The sequence below is a fragment of the Anabrus simplex genome, chromosome 5 (assembly GCF_040414725.1).
Source record: "Anabrus simplex isolate iqAnaSimp1 chromosome 5, ASM4041472v1, whole genome shotgun sequence".
NCBI lineage: Eukaryota > Metazoa > Arthropoda > Insecta > Orthoptera > Tettigoniidae > Anabrus > Anabrus simplex.
In genome coordinates, this window is record NC_090269.1 from 186,163,574 (window position 1) to 186,185,550 (window position 21,977).

At 41.5% G+C, this 21,977-nt stretch overlaps 1 protein-coding gene across 1 annotated transcript in view; it reads left to right on the plus strand.

Moving 5' to 3' along the window:
- Nucleotides 1–21,977, plus strand: part of LOC136874427 (angiotensin-converting enzyme) — a 205,137-nt gene that overhangs the window by 67,905 nt on the left and 115,255 nt on the right. Inside the window, exon 4 of the mRNA XM_068227591.1 lies at nt 13,521–13,712. Coding sequence (XP_068083692.1) covers nt 13,521–13,712 — 192 coding nt within the window. The remainder of the gene's footprint in view (nt 1–13,520; nt 13,713–21,977) is intronic.

Sequence of the window (21,977 nt, forward strand, 5' to 3'; positions counted from 1 at the left end):
CCACAAATTGTGCGTACCATCTGCAAATACAGTTGTCGGAAGGAGGCTCCCTCCCGTGTTTGGTCCGAAAATGGCGCTGGACTCTGGTAACGGATCGGTGTTGATGAAAATCAAGAGTACAAAAAGCTTTCTCCTTATCGCTAACCGCCATTTTGTTAAACACTGCTGTTACTACCATAAACAGCTTTGGCAAATCCGTCCGCCCACTCTGCTGGACCGATTTGCTTCATCTTTATTTTATTTTCTCCGGAATTACCTGTTGGTGAATCATGAGACATTGATAGCTCTCTAAGTTCCGCTTACTTTGAGTAGGTAATCATAACATCAAATCATTAAATAATCACTACATTAATTGCAGGCGAAGGCTTTCGCTAACCCGCAATACATTCTGTTCTTAGCAAGTTGCCAAGTGAGTAACATTTTCATTAATAATCTGATGTAATTATTTTATTTTCATCCTTAGTAATGTCATTGCATGCAGCCATGTTTGATTACTACCTGTCAAGCCAGAGGGTACACTTCCTCTGATCATGGAAGAATACTATTCCCTATTAGATATTCCTTAATTCTCTAAACTTTCCCAGCTTCCAAATATATTCAACAGATGGAAGAGCGTCCCTAATAACTTACATGCTGGTAAGAGGAAAAAGGTTTACTTACAAACAGACGCCATCATGACATACGCCTTAGACATTATATGGGAACACCTACCGAAGGATAACCTAGCCACACGAGAAAGAGTGAAGACTATGTATCTGAAAAAAGTTCTCTGCCTGACAAAAACGCTCCTTCGAGACCAATCTGTGAGCGCACAAGACAACCGTTCTATATAGAAGAACTGTGATTAAAAATACCACTGCCTTCTAAGGCATAATACCAAGCTTTACATCAAGAACTGCAGGATTAAAAAACGAATATATGGAGAGACTTTTACCAAACAGACGGCATGATGACGTCAAAGTGGATGTATTCTGACTGCGAACTGCGGCGCACTTATTAAATGTTCATATACTCATAAAAGGGCAGACAAACAATATGACTACTACAGACATATCAAGACGAGTTATCTCACCTATTTATAACAAATGTTGCGGAGCAGCACAAGTCCTGTGGTGTCTTTGCTTACTATCAACTTGCTAGAAATAGCGTTGTGATTGAGATTTGTTTTTAGGAGAGTGCCCTTGATCGGGATACTAGACAACAAGATATCAAAGTACTCAGAACTGACAGTACACAAGCGCGCAGAGTACCGAGAAGCGTGCAACATGAGAATATAACAGTTCAATATATCGTGTCAACATTACCGTAAACAGTGCAATTCATACATGTGCATAAAGAAGTTAAAGGGCCGCTACCCAAGAGAATCGCCGTGGTAGGTACACGTGAAAACAGAAGTAATAGGGGACAGGAACTCGTGAAAGAGAATTTTGGAAAACAAGTTTGAAAATAACAAATATATTATACCAATCTCAAATGGGTAACAAATTATCTTTACATCAGAACAAATAGTATGAACCAGCATATGGCGTAATAAAAGCATTAAGTTTGATTTTAAAACACGTAGGTGATACAAAATTTGATTACATCGTCATAATCGAATTCCTAAGCACCAATCACTACAATCTTTGGACATATGTTCCGACACTTCAATTAGGGGAAAGAGAAAAAGGGGGAGGGAACCCATAGATTCTGAAATCAGTTTCTTTGCATTATATTACACAATACGCTAGAAGGGAGGTACATCAAATAAAGTTTCAGGCTCGTGCCAGTAGAATACAAAGTTGGTAGTGTCATACACTTGCTAGATAAGCCCTCAAATTGATACAATGTTTACAATAGGACATCAAAAAATGTAACCTCATGCCAAACAATTCTAGAGATTCAGAATAGAAATAAACCAATCTCCAATCCAGGGAGTGATCCTTTTGGTAGATTAGAGAAAAAAAATAGGAATTCTAACAAGTGATCCCAGAAGGGATTAAAACACACATGCATGCGCAGAGGCGATAATAAAATTGAAGCTAACCGATGAGCATACAAATTAAATTAGCAGACCACATCTTTTGAGCAAGCACCATTTTTACGCAAAGTTAACAGATAGATGGGATAAGAAAAGAAAACAAGGAAATAAGAAACGGAGGAATGGGATAGGATAAGGATCAAGCCGCCAAGTCCCCAGCACTAACAGACGCGATGCAAAAGTTCATCTCAGAAGGTAGGAATGTGTATGGGCTAGAATTTTAGATCAACTGTCCAGTACACCATTTACACCACATTTTAGGAATATAAATGTCCAAAAGGCAGAACATTTGCGCTGCACGAATACTCAGATGTGTCCTGAAGGGACCAAAGTTCAATTTTCGTTACTACGGCAAAGCCCAAGTATAGCAAGGTAGGGCACGTTAAATGATAGAAAGAAACAGTGTCTGCTCACCCTTGACAGAAGTCCAGCACGAAGTTCACAAGTAAAATGGACACGGACCAGCCGTGTGGAGAGTTCCAGCTCCCACTGTCTTTAACAAGGTTATACCACAACTGACCTGCCGAATGAACGACACAAGGCCATATATATATGCCAGCGGGGTAGATCGAGAACATACTATAGGCGTGACGTCCGAGTGGATGCGCCATGCAGGCGAGCAGTGACAGCAGTAGTACAAGCAGCGGGGAAGCCGACAGTTCGTAACAGCAGACGGAGAAAAGAGCACCAATTCGAAGGGGAGATTTTTTTTACGTAAGGTAAGCACAAACAGCTCGCAACAGTAGTTATTTATGTTTTATTCGTATTTCAATCATGGCCCCATATATTTGATAACGCAGTTTTGTTCGACTGCCGAACTATCAGCACTAATACATGTACTTTTAGACATTGTTTTCTATTTTATAATAAAACTGGTGGCCTTGAAAAGGTTTGTATCTCTCGGAAGCACGAGTATTTATCGAAATTCAATTATTACTATGGTGAGATCGACCTCCCACTAGAAGTACGTAGCTTCTCAACAAGCGGGCAGCAATACAGCGCGTGTTAAACTGAGCGTATCAACAGTTTTAAAATATACAGTACCAGGTGACCCGTCAGCGCCGCATTTTCTACTTATAAGTGTCCCGCATACACTAGTGATGAGTGGGATATCTAATAACTGATTTTCACAGGAGTAGTACTGCCTGCAGGTTATTTACGTCAGGATATGAAGATATAACAACCAGACGGCCGCTCGCTGCATGTTACTGCCAAATGCGCCCCCTTGCCTTAAAGCCTCATTTTCGAGCGCTGAGTGGTAGGCTGGCATTTAGTATAGTAGCACTGCAGTTGCTGTCAACATATCGACAATGGCTGGTGTGTTCAACAACGACGAATCTTCTTCTTTCCTAGCGTTTAGTCCCGCATGAGTGCCGGGTCTGCTTTTAAACATGCCATCCTCCACTTCCTGCGATCAACGGCGTCAGATTCATTGATGCCTAGAGGACGTATGTCTTCCTGGATGCAGTCGAACCGTCGCTTCTTGGGACAACCTCGTGATCGGTAACCTCCAGGATCAATTGGAGGGCTATATGTATCATTAAGTCTGCAGAGCTTTGGACGACATGACCATACCATCTAAGTCGCGCTTATCGGATCTTCTCTGGGATAGGTGCCACTCCCAATCGCTTTTGGACATCTTCATTTCTGACATGGTCCAGTCTTGTAAGACCCAGTGACCAACGTAGCATGTTCATCTCCATACCATATAGAACCCACTCATGCTTCTTAGTTGTAGGTCAACATTCCGACCAACTGGTCGGAGCATGGATTTGTAGACTTTCCTTTCAGGCGGGTGGGAATTTTCTTCTCGCATAACACACCAGTGACCTTATACCACTTCAGCCATGTAGCATCTACTCGTGCTCGGGTCTTTCCGTCTGAGTTGATGAGTCATACAAGTTATTTAAGTTGGTTGGCTTTAACTAGGTCTTGCCCGTCGGTGCGAATGCTATAAGCAGTCTGCAAGCCGCATTGCACATACTCGGTTTTAGTGATGTTAAAGCGCAAACCATATTCCCCTAAACGGTCTTTCCAAATTTTCAGATTTTCCAGAATACACAAACATAATTTGAACCTGTGGTGAACCTGGTCGGCATGCACCCAAAGGTCGCAAGTGGTTTGTGCAGATGTTTCCAAATCGCCGCCTGCCTTCTATATACGTATTTTGCCTAACATTGTTGCAATTAACTTATGGACCCGTCAAGGCGCATACAAGGGACATTTTGGCAGAGTGGAATGTCTCTACGTGTATTAATTAATGAGCTATTAATCTTTAGTTTCGGCATTTTTGGAGTGTTTATAAATGCACCCTGTTACAGAACGTTTGTAGTAAAATGACTACTATTTGTTTCACATACAAAATACAATACGTTGTAGCGCTCCTGTGTAAATCAGTGATTACGCATCCTATTCATCATTAGTGTACGCGGGACTCTTGTAAGTAGAAACCACGGGACTGGAGAGCCACCTGGTAAGTATGAAAATACAGCCTCATTCAATTTTCTGTCTCTAAGGATAACTGAAATATGAACTTCAAAAATTTGAGAAAACTAATATACGATTAAGATTTTTTCTGTGAGTGCTATTGCAGTTAGGAAAATATTTGTTATATATTCTTCGATTTTACATCTCTACAATTAGTTTCCCTCATCGGTGAGAAAAACATTCATCCATTCCTTCACTCGCCCCATGTCTGCTTCACTGCAGTTTGCCTCCATTAGGTGTGTTATTATGTCCAACACTTTATTCACAGCGTCGCTTAATGTTTCATTCTCAGGCACATCGTGGATAAAATATTTTTTCCTCTAGCTTCCTGACTGACCATATTTCTTTGCCACATTACATGTCCTAACTTCTCTTCTAAATCCTATGCTTTGGCTTCTAGTATTTCTATTTCAACAGTATTCTGTACAACCTTTCCTTATATTATTTTAAGTTTCTCTTTAACACACTCACGGGTGAGGTCTTTAGTTTGTTCAGCCTGACAAACTTATCTGACTATTTCTTTGATCTTCCCCATCTCTTCCCAGCCAACTGATCCCTCTGGTCCGTGACCAGGATATACTCACTACCTCTTACCAGTAGTACTGCCACCATCAGCAGCCCGATCTGTTGCCACTTACTCTTCACACTTGTCGTATGCACACGTCCGTGGCATCGACTTATGGCCGCCCGATACTGCTGAACAGCAATCCCTATGTTCCTCGCACAGCTATCACAGTACAATACAACTTCCCACTTCGCAAGCTCGGTTACAACTGGAAATGACAATAATATGAAACCTGTTCAATAAATCTTCATCAGTAAATCAGTGCATCTGTAACACGAAGCCGCCAAAGGATGTCTCCTTAGTAACAGCTCGACCTTTAGGAATGAATTCGAAATGTACCACTCCTTGAAATCCTACAAACGATCTCGTAGAATTAACATCCGAGGTTACCGATTGTCTACATCAGCTGTTGGTGATATCAGTTCTTGTTATCAAAAAGTAACCGAATACACGTAAAAAGTTATTTTGCAGAAGACATAAACAATTTTACAAAATAGAACCTTTAAAGTAAACCTTTGGGCTTTGACACACTTCTGAAAACAGTCCCGCAGACATCATTGGACACTTCCCGTTGAACGCGCATCACATTCATCTTAACCTATTCTGTTGACTCGAACCTCCGGCCCTTGAGCAGGATTTTAACTTTCGAAAACAGCTAGCTGTCCACTGGAACAAGATCTGGAGAATACTGAGGATGGGCAAGTATGATACGGAGCAACCAGTGTGTTGCGGCGTTGTGATAGAAAATCCATGACGCCTTTTTGCGACGCACTGCATCACGTAGCAGCCAAAGTTTGGCAACGTATGTCTGTTTAGCGACAACTCTACCTTTAGAAATTAATTCGAAATTTATCAATCCTTGCAATCGAAGAACAATTCGAGATGCTCTACTCCACTCATGCAAGGCAGATAAGTGTCTGCATAACAAGGAGGAGCCAGTCAAAGTTAGTTCGGTTATCTTTTGACTCCACTGATAGTTCGCGATCCATTACCTGACTGGCTTTTTAAGTAGAAGTGAGTGTCGGTTACCAGTTAGCATTGAATAGGAGGGGACATTGCGCATTCTGAGTCGTGTTCTCGTGCTCAGGTAGTTACTGCTACCCAAGTAACTGGTGCTCCAAGACCAGAGCTATAGGTAAGCAAATGCAGTATTCTGTTCAACAGAGAATGTTTTCAACAGGTCTCACACCTATAGCAATCACCGAATGCCACTTTTACTTGGCAGGCGGAAGAATGCCCGGAATATGTATTTCCAACTAGCATTCTATGGCGTGCTATCTCAGCTCTTGATGAAGACGAAACTCTCTGGTGACTAGTTTGCTTATAGATTTCTATATTTTCTTAACAATATACGGTATATCATTTTACCTTTAGAAAGGTAACCTAACCGCACAGCCAACTCCCTCGGTTGACTTTGTTGATATCTGGATTGCAGCAGGATGTGAAGTCCATGTAGAAGGTTTTAAAACATACAGCAAGATGACAGATAAGAGATCTCGTACTTAAAGATATTATGGTAGAATAATAACCTTAATAAAGGAGGAAATATAGGAGGAAATATAGGAGAAAATTCAAGTCACAAAATCAAATAGCAGGAGCACTTTGGATATAAAATGAAGATGAATCGGAAGGGATAAATAAGTTTATGACAATTAGGTAAGTTTACTGTGTATTGTCTACAACCCTCCTGAAGGTTCTCTATTTGCAAATAAAGATTTCTTCCCTGAGTTGGAAACAGAAATAAACACGTAAAGACATATGTATGAAGATGTACATATTGTGCTGACAGAGGATGCCAATGCGAGGATTGCAGACTAAAAACCACTGTATTGCAAAGAGGAAAAGGAAAGAGTGGTTAAAGAGAAGAACAATTCAAGATGAAGGGTATAATAGATACGGCGAAAAATTACCAGAACTTTCGGGTGGGTTGTGGCCAGCAGATGAAAGGGGAAACTTGACGTGTAGAACAGAAGCGGGAGGAATGGTTGTAGATCTAGCACTAGGTTCAAGGGAGGCGTTACCATTCATCAAAAATGTAATAGTTGAAGGCTGGGGAGAATCTCATTACTTATTTAAAACCAAACCCCATGGCACAACAGCCCCGAAGGGCCATGGCCTACCAAGCGACCGCTGCTCAGCCCGAAGGCCTACAGATTACGAAGTATCGTGTGGTCAGCACGGCGGATATGATTTTAATGCTTTCGTTACTTCCGTATTTTTCTTTCTGCATACTTCATTGAACCAACCACTATTTCTTGGTAGCCTTACCCCTGCACACGCATATTCTGTCCTGCTACCCATATAATACGCGTGTTTTTATAAAAACTATTGTTGCATCTATTTGGTAATTTGCAATCGCAATTCCTATTCCAATCTTCATAATTTCGAAACTTTCCCCTTTTAAATAATCCTTGAGAAATTTGCCAAGTTCTTTTCTCCGTCTATATTTGGACACTAATCTCTTTTTAATATATCCTTGAAAAGTCATACTGTTTTCTTTCATACTTATCAAATTAATCATCGGTGGTAAGTAATGAGAGCCGGTCCTGCAGTGTAGGGGTAGCGTGCCTGCCTCTTACCAGGAGGCCCCGGGTTCGATTCCCGGCAACGTCAGGGATTTTTACCTACATTTGAGGCTGGTTCGAGATCCACTCACCCTACGTGATTACAATTGAGGAGCTATCTGAAGGTGAGATGGCGGCCCCAGTCTAGAACAACGGCCGACAGCATCCGTCGTGCTGACCTTCGGGCTGAGCAACGGTCGCTTGGTAGGCCATGGCCCTTTGAGGTTGTTGCGCCATGGGATTGGTGGGGGGGGGGGGGTGAATACAATATAACAAAACCTCTGCGGGAGTAAAAGCATTGCAGGAAATACGTTGAAAATATCCTCATTAATGTTTTCCCCATGTAAATTATGGTATATTGCGCGTTTCACTTATTTTAATTATTAAGATTTATTAAACACAATGTGTACATTACAGAGCTTTACATACGTTGTTGTCCTCAGCGTAAAATCTTAATGATTTTTTTCCTTGCTATGCACTGGTCATATCTTGTCCACATATTGTACAGATGCATTGGCCTTATGCTTGATGAAACCCTCGTTGGATGCAGATTCTGTAGAGGAAGCCATGTACAGCCATTCACGTAGAAATGTGTCGCAGTGAGAAATTTGGTTCCTTCCATTCATCTATATCCATGGCTGGTGTGAGATAAAATTCGTTTTCAATTTCATTAGCCTTTTCTACCCTTTCTCTTATATGGGCTTCATATGCAGGTGTTTGAGCCAGGTTGTTCTTTATCGCTATCTCCCTGATGAAAAAATCTGTTGTAGCTAGGAGATATATAAGCCTTGGCCTAGCTGTTCGTGATGGTCTAAAGGCTCGACGTAGGTAGGTTACTTTGATTATCTCTATTCTCCTGAAGTTTGCGAGAGTGAGGCGGGCCCAAATTTCGGTAACTGCGTAAGGAGCTATCGGGGCACTCTTGATGTGAAATAAACTTAAAGCTGAATCAAGTGATAATTTTTCTAAATTCTTAATTGCAAATGTGACTTTGATAATAGTTGTGCATCTCTCTTCTATATCCTTCGTGAAAGCTTTTCCCGTGACTTCTCTTTAAGAATGTATCCCACTGCCAGGCCAAGAAACACAACAGCTCTTTGCGTTCCCTCCATGTTAAAACAAAATGCTATCAAATCTTGCCAAATCTGTTCAAATGTTCAGCAATGTCTCTGGTAAGACCCCAACTAGAGTATGGTTCCAGTGTATGGGACACTCACCACGATTACCTTATTCAAAAACTGGAAAAATTCCTAAGAAAAGCAGCTCGATTTGTTCTGAGTGATTTCCGACAAAACAGTAGCGTTACAAAAATGTTGCAGAGTTTGGGCTGGGAAGACTTGGGAGAAAGGAGACGAGCTGCTCGACTAAGTGGTATGTTCCGAGCTGTCAATGGAGAGAGATTGCGTGGAATGACATATGTACACGAATAAGTTTGAGTGGTGTCTTTAAAAGTAGGAAAGGTAGAATATGAAGATAAACTTGGAATTCAAGAGGACAAGTTGGGGCAAATATTCATTTATAGGAAGGAGATTTAGGGATTGGAATAACTTACCAAGGGAGATGTTCAATATATTTCCAATTTCTTTGCAATCATTTAAGAAAAGGCTAGGAAAATAACAGATAGGGAATATGCCACCTGGCCGACTGCCCTAAATGCAGATCAGTAGTGATTGACTGATTGAACAATTTTTGACAAGATTTGACAGCTTTTCTTGTAAACTATTGAAACGAAAAAAAAAAAGTTGATGGTGTACAACAGGCATAAGAAAAAGGTTGGAACTTAGCGAAAATCGTGGAAGCATTCGCAGGCGCAGTCAACACGCATTTAAGAAAGTAAAATGAGAATCATGTTAATAGATTTACTGATACATTAGAGAATCCTTTTCCGAGACAGAATTCCGGCATCCCAGCTTCACGTAAAAACTATATTTATTTCTTTTACCCCTTTTCCCACATCCTGGCGGGGTCACGGAAACGAACTGTGTCGCACAAGCGGGCTTGGCCCTGTTTTACGGCTGAATGCTCTCCCTAAAGACAACCCTATTCGAGGAATATATTCACTATTGCGTGTTTCCGTGGTGGTTGGTAGTGTAGTGTGTTGAGTGTATATGAATACGTGCGTTTGGAGCCACACACAAACATTCAGTGCCCCAGACAGGTGGGGCTAAAATCCACGATAGGATTGGGAATTGAACCCGGAATCCTCCACCCCGAAGGTTGCGACGCTGACCATTCATCCAAGTAGCTAGACGCTAAAACATCTAGAACGATCTCGTATAAAGAAAAATGAGACTAAGACATTGGTAAATGCCAAATTTTGATCTAGCCTGTGTTAATAAATAAAATAAAAAATATTGCATGTCAATCGGTAAGTTACGATGTGTAGACTTGTAGAGCTTCTACTTGTACACAAAAATATGTGAGGGCTGTCTCAACGCCACAGCCGCAGGGCTTTCGGGCGTAACATACGACGTTTGGGTGTTGAGTGGATGTTAAAAATGAGGGAATATGTGTAGTTCAGATAGCGTGTAGAGAAATCTTTCTGACCGGACACACTTCTTGCAAATGTTGAATTTCAAATCTCCAGCGACTCATCTATACCTTGTTGTGTGTTTTCGGGCTTATGCGTCTCCATAGGTTAGACAGAAGCATACGCATTGTGGCACTCGGCCGCCCCGGCCTTCTAACGTTCTACTCAGGCTCTCTTACTCCCAGTCGCGTACAAATACACCTTGGGCTTATTCGATTCTCTCTGACTCATTCATTCTACTAGTTCTGATTTGGGATAACCTTGAACCTTCTTTAAATTAAGGTACTGACACATTCCGGAAATGTTCACAAACTTCTCAACAATTTCACAAATTTCCATGCACCTAGTAATGTTTTTTACCCAAATATTGTGCCATCTCGCGGCACGTACTATCCCGTGTTATACTAATTTTACAGTACACCATCCGACCTTGGAAGCTATTTGGGAAGAATCTCTTTTCAAGTCAGTTATTTTATTTTTCCTAGCTTTTACAGCTGTTAGTGTATTAAAAGAAGAATGGCGTACACAATTTTGGGGCACACGGAGTTTTGCTGACGGATCCAAAACTAGAACAAAAGGATAGACATATTTTACTTTAAAAAAAGGTGTTCTTACACATCACGTGACAAGGAGCTACTTCTCAGGTAGTGATCTCACCTAGTTGGTGGGGGTGATAGAATAACACCCACGCTATCCCCTGCCTGCCGTAAGAGGCGACGAAAAGGGACCCCAGGGGCGAAGCGTGGGTTGGCGACCATGGAGCCTTAAGCTGATTCCTGGCATTGTTTCCACTTACCAGTGCCAGGCTCCTCACTTTCGTACATCCTAACCGACCTCCCTCGGTCAACTCTTGTTCTTTTCCGACCCCGACGGTATTACAGCATTCGAGGCCAAGGGAGTCTTTCATGTTCACGCCTTTCGTGTCCCTCGTCTGTCTTTGGCCGATACCTTCGTTTTTCAAAGTGTCAGATCCCTTCCATTATTTTTTCTCTTGATTAGTGTTAATAGAGGATGGTTACCTAGTTGTACTTCCTCTTAAAACAATAATCACCACCACCACTACCACCAGGTGGTAAACTGTGATATGTGGCAAAATGAACTACACTAAAATTATTGCTCATCTGCTGTCTACGCTTCCTTCGTAACGAAGTGGACCTATTTATGCATATTTGTGACATATTGTGAATTCGGTGTTGTGTTGATTTCCGAAATCATGGTTCTCACAACAGAGGAGAAGGTTGGAACATATTTTCCGGGCGTAAGGAGTGGGCCGAGTTTGGTTCACGTACGGTACGAGGAGCGAGGCACTATATGACAGGACACTGCTAGCTGTCCTTGACAAGTTCATTCGTACCGAATCAGTCTTATGTCAATGAAAAGGGCAAGAGGGCGCCCAAGAACCGTCAACGCAAACGAGAATCATGGACGACTTCTCCAACAAGTGTTACAGTCCCCAAAGGATAGTCTACGACAAACATTGCTGAAACTCGGTTTGAGTGATAAGTCTGTTCGGCGGATGTTTAAAGAGCTGGGTGGACTTGCATACAGCGTTCAAGTTGCTCAGCGTCTAACAGAAAGGGATGAGTGAACTCGATTGAAGTGTTTCAGCCGATTGTTGTCAGAATCCATAATGGTTTTCAGGTGAAAGTCATATTTACCTTGACGCGTACATTATTTGAATGATCTGAATGTTCTTATACAGAAATCGCTACATAGCGCGCGGGTTACGATTTGGTGTGCCCTGTCTGGTCATGGAACACTGGGCCCTTGCTCAGTATCCAAAATCAGTGGACCAGGTAGTCTACGGAAACCTCATTATTATCCCATTCGTGTGGGACTGGCACTGTTTTTGCCGCGCCAGAAACTTACCGCTCCAATGATAATGGATGCAGCAAGAAGGAGCTATAACCCACACCCTACTTACCCTACTGCAGCAACACTTCAGAAACCGCCTAATTTCCTGTGGAACTCTATTCCTGTTCCATTCCCGCTCCCCGGTTCTCACGGCTTCAGATGCCTACATTGAAAGAATCAGTCTTCAAGACAGATTACCCACCTACAAATATTCTCAAATTACTGGAAAATTTTACGTAATTTTTTTGTCACTACAGTAATCTTCGTTTATCAACACGTTCAATAACGTTCATATACGTTATGAACAATGTGTGCCACGTGATGGTACACATTTTGAACACATACTGTACCAACAGAGTTATTAACATTTCAATGTTGTTTTTTCCACATATGGTACTAGGAGTATTTTATAAAAACGAAATTTGATTAAATATATTTTACTTCCTTACAACGTACGAAATAATTGTAGAATAAACTTGGCAATGGAAATGAATGTATAAATTGTATACATTACCAATTATAAAATAAAAATAGTGCTGAATAGGCTTTATGGCATCAGTATTATCTTAAAAACTATGGACTAATTCATTACCAGCATCTAAATGAAGCCTTTTTTCATGATTTTACCATCCTAGTACACTTTTTTCGGCATTAATCTAGGACACATACCGAGCTCGATAGCTGCAGTCGCTTAAGTGCGGCCAGTATCCAGTATTCGGAAGATAGTAGGTTCGAACCCCACTGTCGGCAGCCCTGAAAATGGTTTTCCGTGGTTTCCCAATGCTGGGGCTGTACCTTAATTAAGGCCACGGCCGGTTCCTTCCCACTCCTAGCCCTTGCCTGTCCCATCGTCGCCGTAAGACCTATCTGTGTCGGTGCGACGTAAAACAACTAGCAAAAATCTAGGACACGCTGAATGAAGCTTCGGTTTCCGCTTTAATTTTGCTCATTTCTTTTTAAAAGATTGCTTGTTGGCTAAGGTACTGACTTTAGCACTGAATAACTCTTCCTTTTCTATAGAGGGAAGGAATTCTAAACCACCGAATGAACAGTCTTGTTGTGTCTTTCAATTTTTTCTTTCTTCCCTACAGTCGCACTCGGACATATTCTCCTTTTACCTCTCTACTCACTGTGATAACGGTAGAACTCAAGTTTCTTATTCATCATTGTTGAAAACGTCACCTTACTAAAGCATAAATTAACAGCCAACTAACATGATTGCACCAGAGTACAGTCCAGTTCAGACTGAGAACGCTAGCAACATGGAAGCGAGCGACCCAAAAGATCAAGAGGCAGTGCAGTGTAGCCATCCAAAGGTTCTACGAGCTATCAAAAACATTATCCGCAAGCTACCGGTAACTCGCGATCGACGGTTTGGTGACTCCTGTATAGACAGACCATGCCATTCCTTCAGCGAATCAGGATTGGCTGTAGGGCAGACTTATTCCAGCTAGTAGGAAAAGTTCCATTTCTTAACATCAATATTGCCTCTCTCCTCAGGTTATTCTGATATCGGTCAGTGCTGGCGTGAAGAACTCGAGACGCCTAACCTGGAGTCAGTCGCCGATAAGTTATATCAGCAAGTGGAACCACTGTATAAGATGCTGCATGCTGTGGTGCGCCACCGTCTCAGGCAGTACTACGGAGACTCTCTAGTGAGCGCCACAGGTCCTATACCAGCACATCTCATGGGTGAGTATAATACCTCTGTATTGTTAAATGCGTCATCAGGCAACCGACAGGTTAGGTACAGCAGTCCATGCCACCTTATCCTGTATTATCATTTTCATTTCTACTTAACTAATACATCCTACATCTACTTTAATCTGCTTCTGATATGTATTCCTAGGTCTTAGGGTGACCAACCTGCCGCAAATTAAGGTATTTTATAAACGTCCCGCAGCTATCTGGTTTTCTATCTGAACGAATTATTGCTATTGTCGTCGATACGAATTTTCACAATACGCGACTGTCCTGCCATTTAGTTTCAACTAAACATAGCGTAATGTTGCCAACAGTATTATCTTTGAAAGTGCAAGGAAGCAGGTTATGTCATCTTTGGAGAAGTGTTTCAGATCTACTGAGTGACAAAGAAATTTTGGTCTGTGCAAGAAGTGACGATAAATACAGTTTCGACGAAGATAAACGATGCAGTACTTTTACTTATATTGAGGTCTTCAGTATTTTTATACTTAGTAGTTATAACTAGATGTTGGAGGTTTAGAACTGCTGATGCTTATTTGCTTGTATAAATTAACCTAACATCTAGGTCATCGGCCCAACAAATGCCGTTAGAAAATATTTCATGTACGTAACTGACAAAACTAAAAAGTACCATGAACATGTCATTTTTTCTCTATTTCCAATTTTTTAAACTAGTGATAACATTTAGACTATAAAATGTTATATATATTGCTATTTGCTTTACGTCGCACCGACACAGATGGGTCTTATAGCGACGATGGGATAGGAAGGGCCTAGGAATGGGAAGGAAGCGGCCGTGGCCTTAATTAAGGTACAGTCCCAGTATTTGCCTGGCGTGAAAATGGGAAACCACGGAAAACCATCTTCAGGGCTGCCGACAGTGGAGTTCGAACCCACTATCTCCCGGATGTGAGCTCACAGCTGCGCGCTGCTAACCGCACGGCCAACTCGCCCGGTATTTCTTTCATTATTTCAGAATTTGTTGACTTTTATTTGTTTTCATGTAGATGGAGGGTCTTCAACCCACAGACTGGAAAAGAAATTGTGCAATAACAGAGTGAAATGTCTTTTTCTATGTTGTTACTTCAGTAAGAGTACTCTTGGTCAACAACAAAAAAAAGGGAAACTGGCAACACAATGCTTTTGAAAAAGTTAACATTTGTGTTGTTTTAAAATTTCCAAAATTGTTGAATCTCCCCCTTTTTTACTGTATTGTCCTTCATTCCTTCCTTCAACAGTTGATCACCCCACTTGGTCCACTGCTGTTCTTAGCACCTACCCATCCCTCAAAAACTAACTAAGAAGTACTAGGAGTCTCAGGATATATGTTTGTGCCATCTTCAATGTTATTTTTCTTAAGAAAAGTCTTGTCTGGCTGTGCTAACCTGCATTTTATATTCTCCCTACTTCTGCCATGGTTATTTATTCTACTATCCACGTCACAAATGTAGAATTATTGCTAAAGGAATGAATTAAATTATATGTATCCATAACTAATATATAATTAGTATTTGCAATGAAATTCCGATCATTTGTGAGCGTATTTACTACAGTGCATTTTAAAGCAGAAAATCTTGCATTATATGTGTTACGGAGTTTTCCGTGGTAGTTAGAGGTGAAAGAAGGTGCTGGGATGAACAGGGCTCAATCTACGAAATTAAAGTTAATTTAAAATTTAACAAGGTTATATTTCTTTTCAAAATCAAGAAATAACAAGAATGGCAGGTACAAAGTAGCAAGGCAATAAATGTACAATTACAGTATTTACAGGATTTGGGCTTCGAGCCCCGGACTCACAATTCTTGAGCAATTAGCCCAACTTTACCCAAAACAAGATTCGACAAAGGGGCAGAAGACCCCAATCATGTTCAGGAGCACTTACTCCCAATTACATAGTAAAGCCTCCTAGAGGCACTCAGAAACCAATTTCAAAAGAGCAATCCGCTCTCAAAGTTTAAGCCTATCAAAGGCCACACCAAACTCAACCTTCAAGCTGTCCTCTAAGGACATAGACACAGGGGTAAAAACACCCAACCTACTGAGGCCTATTCCACAAAGAAACAGAAACATTACATGGCCTCGACAACACCAACTTGAGAGGAGGCAAAACTGCACTCCTAATATACTTCTTTATATAAAACCTACTTGGCACTATAAAATTACTATAAATGCAAGGGCTAATCCCATACTAAAGAGGTGCCTTATATGAGAAGACAATTTACATTACGCCAGAATGGAAGAAACGGCTGAGAAAATAAGTTCACCTCAAAGCAATATGAGTGGGAGCTCGAGAGGGTTAAGCACTCTCTATCCCAATTTATAGTTTAAACAGATAGAATTAATACCGAGTGTCTTTACATTTTAAAGGAAAGTTACATGGAAAAGGCTTCGGACCTGCCCCGAGAGTTAAACTGCTGAGCTAGCAAGAAAATAAGTTATTAAACGGCCATTACCTTGTGGTTGAACTGCTGACCGAAGAAAGAGGCGCTTCCCGCCCCCTGCTACGTACTTTACACACTGAAAGATGTTACTGAAGTGGCGCGGAGATCCGAAAATCAGCAGTTTATATACTCTCGCGGAAAGTTCGAGGCGTTTCAAGAATGAGAACACCCTCCCACAAAAATTTTATTGGCTAGGGTTAAGCAACATGTCCAAGTTGAAGAAGATACACCTGATTGGTCATAAATTAATTAAAGAAATTCGTGATTGGTTAAATTCAAACCTGGCGGGAAGAAGGGGTTAATTTTGCCAACATAAACAATAACTGAAAAAAATTTAACAAAGAACAAACTTATGAATTCAAAATTTCTCCAAAAACATAGTTCCTTCACTTCGCACTAGGGTGCATAATTGTAATTCTTCGGTAGTGCCATCTGGAAGAGAATGTCCACACTTCTTACTACAAAACAAAAATATATCGAAAACAACACAGTTCAGAAACTTCAAAATTTACAAGTAGTGACATCATCTGAGAAATTTTAGAATTAGCGCTGTAGTTAAAGTTCAGGCTTCCTCCAGTAGGAGAGTTTCAACTGGCGCAAATTTTAAATTAGCGGCGCGGAGGTGTACCGCCCGGTACAATATGAAATGAAGTAATCATTTCCGCAGAGAAATGGGGCCTTTAATGCTTGGGACGAGAATATTTCGATTCCGCTTTTCTGGTTGAGAGGTAAAGGTACTTTGAAGCTACTAACAAATTATGGAGGCATATTCCTATTGAGTGCCGGTCAGTGTTCACTTCGATGATGACGTTTCGAAAATTTGCACGATTCGACGTCATCAAGAAGTTCTCAAGCACAAATCACCTATAATTATTGTTATCACCTGACAGAAACACCATTGAAAGGGTATACCGTACTGACTAAATACAAGAATTGGATCCGGATGTACGTAGAAATCAAAACCAGAATTTGTACTGCAAGAAGTGTGTTTCTGAAGTTTGCAACCGTGACATCTGTCGTGTAGTGTTGTGTTTTCAGTGCAGCTTTACGGTGTCGAAGAGTGGGCTTGGCAGACTGATATGTAATAGGAACTTCTGGCTCGGTGAGGAAAGCAACGGGAAACTACCTCACTCCTCATTTCCCTAGCACGCCTCTTCAATGATGCCTAGACAATCTATGACAGCTGACGGCGGAGCTGTTGAGGATCCAACCAGCCTTAGGGCTGAAGACTGAACATACACATATATGATCTTTTCTACCTTTAAAACCTCCACTCATGCTTATTCGTGTACTAACGCCATGCCACACCAATGATAGCTCGGAACATTCCGCCTAGTCTAACAGATCGTCCGATTATTCCCAGGACTTCCCAGCCCGAAGTTTGTAGCATTTCCGCAGCACTAAGTTACTCTTTTGGCGAAAATCACCCAGAACAAATCGTGCCGCTCACCAGTTCTCGTATCAAGTAGGCTTGGTGAGGGTTCCACACTGGAACCATACTCTAACTGGGGTCCTACCAGAGTTAAACGTCCTCTCCTTTACATCCTTACTACAATCCCTAAATACCCTCATAACGATGAGAAAAGGTCTGTAAGCTTTGTATACAACCTCGTTAATGTGATTACCCCAATGAAGGTCATTCCTTATATTAGACTAACACCTAGGTACTTACAGTGATCCCTACGAGGCACATTCACCCCTCTAACCATCAATACAGAATCAGAATAGCTACCACTTCCTGCCTATGTACTGACTTGTAATTCAAACTACTTCCAGTATTACTGGATTTGATTTCCTCAACCACTTTCTGTATCTTACTTCCTAGTTTAACGACTAAATACAAATTTAAAACAACTGAATTATAACTTAACACTATTTAAATATATTAATATAAATTAATATAAATCTTAACCTCATTGCAACATTGAATATCCCTACAGTTGAATTATATAGACTAGAATATAAAAATAATATTTATACAAAAGAAATATATGTGTCATCAGCCCAGAGGCTGGTTGGATCCTCAAATAGCACCATCAAAGGTTATACAGCTATAGACAAACTACAAAACCCGACGACGACGCCAAAATGACGCGTACTAGCCAAGACGAGAAGTGAGGTCGTTTTCCTCACTCGGCCAGAAAGTACTATTGCAGCACGACTGACCCTACGAGCAACAACTTTAATGGCAATGGTCGTACTCTGAATGTCATTACTCAACACCATCCACACCCCAGCAGCTTCCATATTGTCACAGTCATAGATGAGACTGGGACTTCGGTGGAAGATATATTTTGCTCTGGCATGTGAATAACAAATGGTTGTGTAATACGTATACAACACTAGCTGATGCACCCGTGCTTCGCTACGGAATTCTCAAAAATACTGCTTTTGTGGCTTTCCCAACTGAAGTCAACATAGGTCATTACAAAGACGTCAGTAGGAATGTAGCGATTAATAGCAATGTTATCACATAAAATACTCGATCGAATGAAAACCTGCACATTTTCTCAATTTTAACGAACAGTACTACGCTGCTGATCTAACAGTCCAAAGTTCCAGTGCTGGAATGACCAGGCCACAGACAGCCGCGAACACTCCTCTGCCATTATTCCGTTAAATGTGCACACTGCTCATTCTAATCAGAGTAGGGATTCAATAGCTGGAAAGCTATGATGAACCAATGTGTTACGTACTTGTAGTATCAGAAAATGTATGAACCCGAGGAATGGCATGCTAAAGAAGAGAGGGATTTAAAGAAGTGGAATCAGAGATAAGGCTTTTGCAGATGATGTTATTCTGTATAGAGTAATAAATAAGTTACAAGATGGTGAGCAACTGCAAAATGACCTCCATAATGTTGTGAGATGGACAGCAGGCAATGGTATGATGATAAACGGGGTTAAAAGTCAGGTTGTGAGTTTCACAAATAGGAAAAGTCCTCTCAGTTTTAATTACTGCGTTGAGGGGGTGAAAGTTCCCTTTGGGGATCATTGTAAGTACCTAGATGTTAATATAAAAAAAGATCTTCATTGGGGTATTCACATAAATATGATTGTAAATAAAGGGTACAGATCTCTGTACATGGTTATGAGGGTATTTAGAGGTTGTAGTAAGGATGTAAAGGAGAGGGCATATAAGTCTCTGGTAAGACCCCAACTAGAGTATGGTTCCCTCACCAGGATTACTTGATTCAAGAACTGGAAAAAATCCAAAGAAAAGCAGCTCAATTTGTTCTGGGTGATTTCCGACAAAAGAGTAGCGTTACAAAAATGTTCCCAAGTTTGGGCTGTGAAGACTTGGGAGAAAGGAGACGAGCTGCTCGACTAAGTGGTATGTTCCGAGCTGTCAGAGGAGAGATGGCATGAAATTATATTAGGGAGTGGTGTCTTTAAAAGGAGGCAAGATCACAATATGAAGGTAAAGTTGGAATTCAAGAGGACAAATTGAGGCAAATATTCGTTTATAGGAAGGGGAGTTTGGGATTGGAATAACTTACCAAGGCAGATGTTCAATAAATTTCCAATTTCTGTGCAATCATTTAAGAAAAGGCTAGGGAAACAACAGATAGGGAATCTGCCACCAGGGCTACTGCCTTAAATGCAGATCAGTAGTGATTGATTGATTGATTGATTGATTGATTGATTGATTGATTGATTGATTGATTGATTGATTGATTGATTGATTGATTGATTGATTGATTGATTGATTGATTGATTGATTGATTGATTGATTGATTGATTGATTGATTGATTGATTGATTGATTGATTGATTGATTGATTGATTGATTGATTGATTGATTGACTTCCCGCCAATATTCAAGCAGGCTGTTATACTCGGTACGCAGCAGTAATCGCATCTATCGGAGATGAGTAGTAACAGAAGACACAAGAAAGCCCATCACAACAAACAATGGTCAATGTAATGTTCCTGTTGATCAATTTTATGATCTTCCTACATTGTAGGCCTTCACGTAATGATAATGATGAATTCTACTATTGATGATGGCACACACACCCAGTCCCCGAAACATGGGAATTAACCAATTAAGGTTATAATCCCTGATCCAGCCGAGAATCGAACCCCTGACCCCTTGAACCAAATACCAGCACGCTAACCATTTAACCATGGAGCCGGACATGATGGTGATGGTGATGGTGATGGTGATGAGAAAGAGGTAGGTAGAGGATGAAACCTGGTGTCGGCACATAGCCTGCTCCTATCGAATACCAAGGCTTAACGTCTCCATCCGACGAGCGAACAGTGTCACATGCCATACCTCCATATGAACGCTGCGGAGATGTGTGAAATTGGATCCCAGATGTTGGCACGCAATCTAGTGATTATACATTGTATACCACCACCTATCCTACCCTACCGGCCAACATTCTGATAGTGAAATATTTGTCCGCCAACGCGACTTGAACCAGCTAACCACAGTGTCAGCCCTTAAAGGAATTGACGTCCTAACGACCATGGCCACCAAACGGGCATTCTTTAACAACAAAAAGAACAAAAAGTGTATATCCGTATTAACACTGATTTTTCACTTTATGTTATGATATTTAATGGGTCATTTAATAATAATGAAAAGAAGAAGAAGAAGGAGAAAAGAAGAATCGCGTGTGGCCTCCGGAGAGGCCTAGTGCAGATCTTTCAAACTGACGCCTAAAGGCGACCTGCGCGTCTGTAAGGATGGGATACTACAATTGATGAATTCTAATGCTGAGGATAGCACACACACCCAGCTCCCGAGCCATGCGAATTAACCAATGAAGGCTAAAATCCGCGATCCGGCGGGAAATCGAAAACGAGTTGAAGAAGTTTATCTTGCAGCTTCACTTATAACAGGATGGTTTTCAGATCACGCAAAAGCTCTCCAGTACGCCTACACGTTGGCTTGTCGACTGGAAATAGGGGTAGGGTCCGGCCTGCCTTATTTTAACTCTCAACAGCTTCTCAGAGAGTCGAATGCTGCGGTGTCTGTGAGAATTACTGACTGATCGATTGCGGAGTGAGCTCATGAGAAGATCCTTTGGTGTCACCGCTATCACTGAGGAAATGAAGGAGAGTTACGCTGGTACATGCACATCAAGTGGCGTGAAGAAATGAAATGCGTATGGCTTTTGGTGCCGGGAGTGTCCGAGGACATATTCGGATTGCCACGTGTAGGTCCTTTGATATGACTCCCAGAGGCGACCTGCGTATCGTAATGAGGATGAAATGATGATGAAGACGACACATACACCCAGCCCCTGTGCCAGCGGAATTAACCAATGAGGGTTAAAAATTCCTCCCCTGCCGGGAATCAAACCCGGGACGCCTGTGACCAAATGCCAGCATGCTAACCATTTAGCCATGGAGCCGGACAGGCGTAAAGAAAATCAACCTGTACAGAAAAGTCTTGTCATCACAGAACCCTGGAGAAGCCGATGACCCTCTTCTTCTTCTACCGCTTTTCCCACACCTGTAAGGCCGCACATGGGGATTTTGTCCTGTTTTACGACCAGATGCCCTTCCTGGCGTTAACACTGTAGCCAATGTTGCGTGTTTTTCTGGTGGTGAATTGGTAATATAGTGTGGTGTCTGAATATGAAGAGGAAAGTGCTGTCAAAACATAATTAAACACCCAGTCCCCGAGCGAGAAGAATTAATCAGATGCGACTAAAAGCCCCGACCCGGCCAGGAATCGAACCCGGGACCATCTAATCCGAAGGCCTCAATACTGACCACTCACCCAAGGAGTCGGACATTATCCAAAACACGGCAAACTCGATCGGTAGCTGTGTCCAAAGACATTGTATGTAGTCG